This window comes from Homarus americanus, unplaced genomic scaffold, assembly GCF_018991925.1.
Source record: "Homarus americanus isolate GMGI-L3 unplaced genomic scaffold, GMGI_Hamer_2.0 scaffold4896, whole genome shotgun sequence".
Lineage (NCBI taxonomy): Eukaryota > Metazoa > Arthropoda > Malacostraca > Decapoda > Nephropidae > Homarus > Homarus americanus.
Window position 1 is genome coordinate 7165066 of NW_024749657.1, and position 10543 is coordinate 7175608.

Consider the following 10543-nt stretch of genomic DNA (forward strand, 5'->3'; position numbering starts at 1 on the left):
AAACCTTAAGCATCCATTAGAAATAGTTTTCTAATAGGTGGCGGAATTTCTCTCACGCCCATATAATAACACACTTGGCTCCCACGCACATTCTTTAACGGAAGGAAATGTTCAATATATAAGAGAAGGCAGCAGGCTTTCGGCTAGTCGTTCTTCTGACTCACCACGGGTAGGTGCTGTAGTGGACTCTCCTCCAGGTTACTGTAATACTTCATCTCAACACCCCGCTAGTGTTTGTGAAACTGTGTCTCAACGCCCTCACGTCTAAATCTCAGGGCGTGCATTTCTCTGTGGACAAGTCTTGACATCCCTCGTGTATTGGTGTTAACTATATGTCCTTACCACTCCCATGTCTCTTGTCAGCAAGCTTAAGTGAACCTACAGTATATTTCAGCACTGTTGTTTCTTGGTCTCAATAATTGTACCTCTTCTTGAATTTGTGTCATAAATCCCCAGTATCGTCATGATTTTTAAGTCTTAACATCGTCCTAACTCGGTGAACAGTAGCTTTCAGTGCACAAATTATCGAGTGCCTATTAATCCCAATGCTTTCACACACCGCAATTCTCTAGTGTCAACTCCTCTATTTTTTAATGCTACTGAGTGTCAACAAATTAACATGTGAGATCGTCTTGTGAAGGGATTGAACCTAAGTACTCCACGTGTCGAATGTTAAACAGAAAATCAAATTATTGTTTATTAGAGGAAAATTAGTATACTAGTTTTGCTTTGAAACTCCATTCGGTTCAGTTGGTTACACGAAAGGCATCATCGTGTGTGGGCTTAAAGACATAATCAGGAAGCTTCCTCACTAGTGTTGAAAGACAGCATTAAGATCACCGACTGTTTTCATGCATAAGACCCTGATATAAAGGTGATTAACTCCTGATGATCACATTACTCCTCATATGGTATTTTCCTCACAACAGCAACGTGTATGTCTTCTAACTTTTTAATTAGTAATAATGTCGTGTCATATATCGCACATACCAAAAAGTGAATATTTACTTCTAATAGTTAGTATTTGACATTAATTTGTATGGGGAAATCTTTTCTTTAATAGGAGTGATAACTTGCAATAATATGTATTAGCAATGATATACAGTAACAATTATAATTTCTAAATCTCCCAAAACTATCAAACGGAAATATTCATTATATATAAGTAAAAAATTTATTGATCTCCAAAATAAGACCACATGTTTCAACTTGGTATACCGAAATGTTTTTAGATCTTGTGTATATACAGTAAGTTGCAACTTGGGACCGATACAAAAACACACGCATACAATAAGTACAAGAAAATATGCAATATCCTTTAGTATGGGTTTATGCTATGCTATTCATATCTTCAGCTGTGAAAATATTCTACACAGCGCTATTACAACACCTTTGCCCCCAATAGTTTCCTCCCCAATAAAGGTTATGTGACAAAATTTTAAAGGATTATTGCACTATTTACATATATTAGTAACGCCAAAAATAACTTGTTTTATTCCATGTTTACGAAATCATATAATTACCTATACAAACTTACAGTATATGTTCATTTACACATAGCAATTTAAACCTTAAACTTATTTTTACCTTTTTCAGGCAATACCGAATCCATACTTGAGCCGCCATCATGTGTGACGAGGAGGAAGCGACCGCTCTGGTGTGCGACAATGGCTCCGGCATGGTCAAGGCTGGCTTCGCCGGCGACGACGCTCCCCGCGCCGTATTCCCCTCCATCGTCGGTCGCACCCGTCACCAGGGTGTGATGGTCGGTATGGGTCAGAAGGACGCCTACGTCGGTGATGAGGCCCAGAGCAAGCGAGGTATCCTGACTCTCAAGTACCCCATCGAGCACGGCATCATCACCAACTGGGACGACATGGAGAAGATCTGGTACCACACCTTCTATAATGAGCTTCGTATTGCCCCAGAAGAGTGCCCCACAATGTTGACTGAGGCTCCACTCAACCCCAAGGCCAACCGTGAGAAGATGACCCAGATCATGTTTGAGTCCTTCTCTTTGCCTGCCATGTACGTAACCATCCAGGCCGTGCTGTCCCTGTACGCCTCTGGTCGTACCACTGGTCTGGTGTGTGACTCTGGTGATGGTGTCTCTCACATGGTCCCCGTCTATGAAGGTTTCGCTCTCCCTCATGCCATCCTTCGTCTTGACCTGGCTGGTCGTGACCTGACCAACTACCTAATGAAGATCATGACTGAGCGTGGCTACTCCTTCACCACCACCGCTGAGCGTGAGATCGTTCGTGACATCAAGGAGAAGCTTTGCTACATCGCCCTCGACTTCGAAAATGAGATGAATGTGGCTGCCGCTTCCTCATCCCTGGACAAGTCCTACGAACTTCCCGACGGTCAGGTCATCACCATCGGCAACGAGCGTTTCCGTGCTCCTGAGGCTCTCTTCCAGCCTTCCTTCCTGGGTATGGAATCTGCTGGTGTTCACGAGACTGTACACAGCTCCATCATGAGGTGCGACATTGACATCAGGAAGGACCTGTTTGCCAACATAGTCGTGTCTGGTGGTACCACCATGTACCCTGGTATTGCTGACCGCATGCAGAAGGAAATTACCGCTCTGGCTCCTTCCAGCATCAAGATCAAGATCATTGCTCCTCCCGAGCGTAAGTACTCCGTCTGGATTGGTGGCTCCATCTTGGGCTCTTTGTCTACATTCCAGACCATGTGGGTGACCAAGGAGGAGTACGATGAGTCCGGCCCCGGCATTGTCCACCGCAAGTGCTTCTAAACGCTTTAAAATTATGAACATAAATTACATGTATGTGTTAACATCATCGTTCGCTAATAAATATTATGACTTGAATCTTTCTACATTATCCTATGCAAATTCTGAAATCAGTTAAAATGTGAATTGCCCAGGACAAGATTCAATTTCCATGAAACGTGGCATACCTGAGTTGTGTTGTGGGATGGTTGGTATGGTATGTACTGTATGTTTGTCATATCGGATGAAATCTGACCTAACGCAATTATGGGCTAGTTTAGAAAAAAGTGGATGCTACTTGGCTATCATACCACAACTTATATGAGTACAGTTTTTTTTACGAAAGTGGAACATTTCCTATGGTATTTAACAATATGTCTGTAACAAACACACACACACACACACACACACAAACACACACACACATCATTTAACGGTTGACGAATAATAATGAAAAGAAGCTAAAAGGAATTTTATTTGTTGTCTCCCTATCAACACACAGTCATGACGCTTACTAAACACACTTTTTCCTGATTCTTAAAGCTTTAATATACGTCTATGGACATCCAACTATGTTGTTGTTTCATTTAACTATATAATACCATGAAGTTACGGAATCTATCGAACTGATCATATATATACTTATTCTGAATCACCTGAAGCTTACCTCCCCAGCTTATTTTATCTGATGATTAAACACACTAACGCTACCTGGAGGGCTAGGTTAGGTTAGGTTACCAATAGGGTGTTTAATTACAAAGTGAAATAAGCCGGTGGATATTCTTCAGGTAACCTCTCGTTGTTTTATTTCTACAGTCAAGATAGTCTTTAGCCCGTCTTGCCATTTTCACCCTAGTTTCAGTGCCATATGAGAGTGCGGCAGTAAGATGAGTCCTCCCCCAGTCTTTGTGCAACGCCCGGGACAGCTTAACACTACTGGCAGGCCCACGACATATATTTCTCATTACCTTAAATACAAACTCTTCATTTTGTGACCTCCCTTATAACACCCCGAGTGACCATCAGCTTAAATCCCACGTTTAATGATGATAGGATCAAAGTTGTAGACTCGGAAAGGAGACAGGCAGAATGAGATGTTTGAGGCATTATAGAACGCGTGTGTGTGTGTGTGCTATCATAAGGTAAATATGGAGACTATCCGTCATCAATTGTCATAATTTCCTCAATTGCTTATTAACCAGAAAATAAGTATTCTTACATCCTTCATTATTCGACCTAAAATGTAAATTTCAGAGTCAGAAAACGGATTCCGTTTTCTGTGAATCATCATGGTACATTTTTGTTGAGTTTTAGGGATTTCCTATTTATTATAAGCCAAGTTTCCAATAAAAATACTCTTATAAACCAGGTCTGCAGCAAATCCAAGTACAAACCAGGTTTTTAATGTGTTAACTAATAAACCATTTATGCAGTAATCTTATAGATTTGGTTTGCGATATTTTAACATGTAATCCACGTGGGTAGTATTTTTACTTATAAACCAGGTGTGTAGTAATGAAAAATCAAACTGCTGAATAATATTTCAACTCGTTGTTCTCTCTCTCATAATTACATATTGTTAATGAGTGTCCTTATTAACCATGGTGGGGTTATGTGATTAAAGATCATATTTGTTGAAGTGCAGTAATATATTATAACAACTTATAAGTCAGATGTACTGTACTTCTCAATATAACATCAACACGAGTAATGAGATGTAATATTGACAGGTTATCGTCATCAATGTTGAGAGGTATAATATTACGTAAGGTGTATTGTGGCGGACGTTGCAGAGCTGCCAGCGGACACTGTCACTATCTGGGTGATGAATAACAGTCGTAGGTTAAGGTCTACCTGGGTTGAGGTATGAGTATGCCTATTAATAAATGATAATAACCCAAATATATTAGATTTTTACCGAGGAAAGTTACTTATTAATTTTATTCTTTATATTTCTATTCTAAAAGTTAGTTATTTTTTTCTGCGCCATATAAGTAATTTATTTAATAATGCTAATTTCCACATGTGGTTTAGTCGTTTATGCACCTTTGTATAGTAGTATAATCCAGGTACAGCAACACCTGCTATGCTAAGACCTACTTGACCATCGACAGGCACGCATTTATTTTCATGATCGTGAGCAATTTAACAACAAATTATTTTCAAGTACAAACAAAACCTGGCAAATGAAATGGGCATCCCCAGGCTAGTGCTACTTAAACCTTAAGAAGAAGGTATCAGCAGTTACCAGGAAGATCGTCTCGCTCTGCCCCCCCCCCTCCGCCCTCCCCCCCGCCCCCCCCCTTTTTTTAACAAATTAGACATATATTCTCACACCCTCTGTAGTTCTGCGTCGATTTTAGCAACTATTAAAAGATCTGGGCGTAACTGAACCAATCATAAAGATACGTGGTGAGATGTATAACCTACGAGAGGCTTTGTTTTCTGGGGGATCAAATGCATTGCCTGTTTCGTTATGATCACGGATTACCCTAGTCATATAGGCTATAAAAAACTCTTAGATTTATATTTATAATAGAAGGAAAACTTAAAATTTCATTCAGGATAACTGCTACAAGACTTCAACTTCTGCTGAAACTAAACACATTTTGTATTTCCCATGTAAAGAGTGAGGCGAGTCAACACCCACTAGACTCTGATGTGTTGGTGACCATTTAACAACAAATCTCTTATGGTGGTCTTTTTTCCCCTTATATATTTACCTTGATATATATACTTTGATATTCTCGTCGTTGATGGAGGCTAGTGATGGGATATTGTTGGGTTTGTCTCATTACTACAATGGGTCAGATCTATAATATTAACTAGAACCGCCAAAGATATAATAAGACTCTTGTATTTACTGACATTATAATGGGGATTTTCTCACAATATAAAACGATAATTCTTCGGCTTTCATAATTTGCAAGTTGACATTTCAAATCATTTGTCATAAGATCAAACTTGCAACAAACATGGACATACATGTACACACACTCGCATGCAAGACCAAGGCACTAGGTCGGTGAGTCTTCAGTGCACTAGACAAGAAGATCCACAACACTTGATATTAATACAATTAAGTGGGCGCAGAATATACACGAAGCGTTTTCTTATTTTACTTTAAAATTTTCAGGGGTTTAGCATTCAAGAGTATTAAACACTTCAACATAACTTTACCTCGCAAATTACTTTTAGAGATAAGAAATCTTCAGCACTCCAAACACTATTCTAAGTAAAGAAGAATATGTACATTAACAAATAAACAACTTGTTGACCGGATCTCTGCCAAATTAGAAAATGCCAATCATTGCTAAACAACCATTTTTGGGCTATGTTGCTGGATATAAACTTCCCGTACACTTACACACAAAGCCAGAATGTTTCATCACCTACGTACTTCTCGAGATTTATAACACAACAAATCACAAATATGTGTCACCTATATGGATGTGTTTTCGGAAGTATATCGGTTTCAGTAAATATTTCAAATTATTGATAAATTTTTAAATGGCATCAGATGACAAAGTTTGGCTCGTTTCCAAATTCTTATGGTTGAGGATTTCCGTGACTTATAAGAGGTGGGCATGAGCGGGTATTGGTTTAGTCGTGGTCAAAACTCAACGCGGGTGAGTGCGATATTACCCGTCCTCCCCTGCCTCATCAGGCAGAAACACCCAAGTGCAGTGTCAGCGCCAAACATAGTGGTACAAGAGCTCTACCCGACGAGCTTAGTGATGAACCTAATTTGGAAATACTCTACAGGACTAAATATGAAGTTCCACGTCTAGATTATAAGAGATTCGCTTAATATCACCACCCCCCCCCCCCGCCCCCGAGCAAGACAATTTAAAAAGCAATTAGTTGGATTACACTTACGCTACGACACAAGGATGGAAGGCATAGAGGCATTCCAAACTGTACCGAGATTCAAAAGTTATACTATTGTTAGCATATTCCAGAGTACGAGGAACAAAATCACATATGATTCTTGGATAATTCGGGAACCCATTTATTTATTACCTAAAGAGTGTCACAAATTTTTACAAAATATTCATTTTGAGTCAACGTAAGTCTTCCATTTAACGCTGACTTTAATAAACTGTACCGCTCCCCCACAAACAAAAATGTTATTAAATCTTCTCAATCTTCTCTCCAAAAATTATCACAAACATTCATATCTAAAACTATGATGAAATTACAACTTAAACACGGAAAAGATTATTGCAATAGGGTGATTATAACAACTTAAGTATTAAGGTATCAGTTATAGAATGAAATTTATAACACATAGATGATATTCATTAGATACAGCGGCTATTGATGGCATATAATGGATTATGATAATAGACAGTAATTACCCACGATAATGAAGCAACTATTTTATAAAATAAACTGACACATTAATTATTCTGGAGTGTAAAGCTGTCGTTAAATAGCGAAAGATCGAGAAATAATCCACATTTTCTATACTATTTGTTATAGGTTTTTCATTATTACCGAGAGGATGAGTTGACACGACACACTGCCAGAATGTGATCCTTGTGTTGTGCTCTTGAAATTATATGTATTTATTATGTGTGTGTTTATGTGTCTTTAGATAGTGAATAATATTTACCATTATAATTCTAATTACAAGTACGTAAAAATCTTAACTCATCAACTACTTCTAGTTATTTATTTTCCCTAAGTTTCACTGAATGTTCATCAAAATACTATTATATTTGCCTGTACATTAATATAATTCTCTTATTATATATTAGGCATGATTTTGCAAGAGTAAAATTATATTACCTATACATATTTATTTTCTAGGCATTCTACTGACCTCATATCAAAACCACCACCATGTGTGACGAAGAGGATCAGGTAGCACTTGTTGTGGACAATGGCTCCGGCATGGTCAAGGCTGGCTTCGCCGGCGACGACGCTCCCCGCGCCGTATTCCCCTCCATCGTCGGCCGCGCCCGTCACCAGGGTGTGATGGTCGGTATGGGTCAGAAGGACGCCTACGTCGGTGATGAGGCCCAGAGCAAACGAGGTATCCTCACTCTGAAGTACCCCATCGAGCACGGCATCATCACCAACTGGGACGACATGGAGAAGATCTGGTACCACACCTTCTACAATGAGCTCCGCATTGCCCCTGAGGAGTCCCCCACAATGTTGACTGAGGCTCCCCTCAACCCCAAGGCCAACCGTGAGAAGATGACACAGATCATGTTTGAGTCCTTCACCATGCCCGCCATGTACGTGACCATCCAGGCCGTGCTGTCCCTGTACGCCTCTGGTCGTACCACTGGTCTGGTGTGTGACTCTGGTGATGGTGTCTCTCACATGGTCCCCGTCTATGAAGGTTTCGCTCTCCCTCATGCCATCCTTCGTCTTGACCTTGCTGGTCGTGACCTGACCAACTACCTCATGAAGATCATGACTGAGCGTGGCTACTCCTTCACCACCACCGCTGAGCGTGAGATCGTCCGTGATATCAAGGAGAAGCTTTGCTACATCGCCCTCGACTTTGAGAATGAGATGAATGTGGCTGCTGCTTCCTCATCTCTGGACAAGTCCTACGAACTTCCTGACGGTCAGGTCATCACCATCGGCAACGAGCGTTTCCGTGCTCCTGAGGCTCTCTTCCAGCCTTCCTTCCTGGGTATGGAATCTGCTGGTATCCACGAGACTGTACACAGCTCCATCATGAGGTGCGACATTGATATCAGGAAGGATTTGTTTGCTAACATTGTCATGTCCGGTGGTACCACCATGTACCCTGGAATTGCTGACCGCATGCAGAAGGAAATCACTGCTCTGGCTCCCTCCAGCATCAAGATCAAGATCATTGCTCCTCCCGAGCGTAAGTACTCCGTCTGGATCGGTGGTTCCATCCTGGCCTCTCTGTCCACCTTCCAGACCATGTGGATCACCAAGGAGGAGTACGACGAGTCCGGCCCCGGCATTGTCCACCGGAAGTGCTTCTAATTATTATTTTATAAATTTTATGGAGAATTTCAAGTTTACGGATGTCATATATCTTCACTTAAGAGAGCATATTAATAAATAAATTATGAGGGTTATTATAAATAATCTGTAAAAGTTGACTTTTATTAGCCAATAGTGAGGAAAAAGGAATATTTGGACAAAAAGTAAATGATGATTTTGCAGATAAATAAATATTTATCACAGATCCAAGCTTGCGTACGCACTCACAAAGCTTACACAAACTATAATAATGGCGATTATTTCTAAGGACAAAAAATTACGACATGGAGACACAGATACCCCTCCACACACACACACACACACACACACACACACACACACACACACACACACACACACACACACTTCAAAAGTCAAAAACCTTGATTTTTTAACAGCTTCAGCCCCAACAATAATACCACTACAGTTGAAGCCAATTTCCACAGCACTCTCTACTGGATCAATTTATCATTATCCTAGGAAGCAAAAAATATCATCTCAGCAAACAGCCAAATGAGTTCCTCAAGCAATATACTGTACAAAAAAATATGAAAATGAAGGTTTCTCTCATGACTAAAACTATATTTATAGCTGACATCAGAGCTCATGTTTACTCATGATGATCCGTTCGGCTATGAAGACGACAGGGATCACCGCAACATTGTTACCCACATAACCTTGCATTCCCAGCCAGGCTCACTCACGTAATGCACAATGCTTGAGTGTCTAAATCTTCATGTGTAGCATTAAATCTTTACTAATCCGAGGGTATTTAACATCTTGATCTGGTTAATGCCTATCCAGTCGTCTGTTGAAGGTCAATATGTATGGAGACCCGACTCCCTGCTCAGGCAAGCTCTTCCATACATCCACAATAAACAGTAAAATAAAACTGTTTTGCATAAGGTGAGTTTGTGAAGTGTAGCCTCTGGTAATGCCGTTTTCTGGTAAAATTATTTTTAGAAGCATTTAAGACTGAACTCCTTGTATGTATTACGAGACAAACAATTGACATCAACAATCGGAACCCCAGAAAGAATCTCATTCCACACATATTTTACATCGCTGTTAGAATCCAGCATCGTTACCAGTCAATACCACAACCCTACACTCTCCAATATAAATACCTAGAAGACCTAATTTTTGTTAGAATAATTAAATTTTAAGTAAACACAACAATCTAAGTTTTTGCTTTATTGGGAAAAAGGGAATTGATGACGTACGTGTATAATAATAACTAGGGAATGAAAATTGATCCTATAGTAATAAATTCACTGCACTAACCTTCCTGACAGACAGAAGTCGTCACTCTCCTTGAACCTGGAATTCTTATTTTGTGTTGAGTATGATAAAGCGACTTGTATATACAGAATGACACTACCACTAAGAAATTCTCTAAATCGCGTAAATTACAGAATGTTATGTGACAAATTCCCAATGTTAATATTTTTTTGGTGGTATCGCCGAATAAGCTGTCATGTAATTGGTCTGCTGGCTTAGGTAACCCATCTTCTTAATAATACCGAAAATGTCTTCTTATAATTATATACTAAAGGGTTAATTGAGTCTTTAAATATAAATACTATAATTAAAAAATGCAATATATTCTTTTGTCACATGCGTTACCAAAGGAATATCTTGAAACTACAGTAATTAATATCTCACCAGAAAGGGTATGGCAATCACAAGATCACATAATATTTCCTTTTACAACTGCTCCTGAGTTCTCTAAACTGTGGTGGTGGGGAGGTAGCGAGGTCTATAGTACGCTGATTAGTCCACGCTGATGGAACTTCGGGCCACAGTCACCGCATAATGCGCTTT

General features: G+C 39.8%; 1 protein-coding gene across 3 annotated transcripts; it reads left to right on the forward strand.

Annotated features, from left to right (window-relative positions):
- The first annotated feature begins 140 nt into the window (after nucleotides 1-140).
- On the forward strand, nucleotides 141-8833 carry LOC121853663 (actin-like). Of its 3 annotated transcripts, XM_042347991.1 has the most exons (3): nucleotides 152-197; nucleotides 1597-1681; nucleotides 7640-8833. In XM_042347991.1, exons 2-3 carry the CDS (start codon nucleotides 1628-1630, stop codon nucleotides 8717-8719), a joined length of 1134 nt encoding a protein of 377 aa, XP_042203925.1. In that variant the 5' UTR covers nucleotides 152-197; nucleotides 1597-1627; the 3' UTR covers nucleotides 8720-8833. The 3 variants fall into 3 exon arrangements, with proteins under 3 accessions (XP_042203923.1, XP_042203925.1, XP_042203924.1); XM_042347989.1 differs by lacking the exon at nucleotides 7640-8833 and having other exon boundaries at nucleotides 141-169; nucleotides 1597-2836; XM_042347990.1 differs by lacking the exons at nucleotides 152-197; nucleotides 1597-1681 and adding an exon at nucleotides 6348-6366 and having other exon boundaries at nucleotides 7553-8833.
- Nucleotides 8834-10543: the final 1710 nt, after the last annotated feature.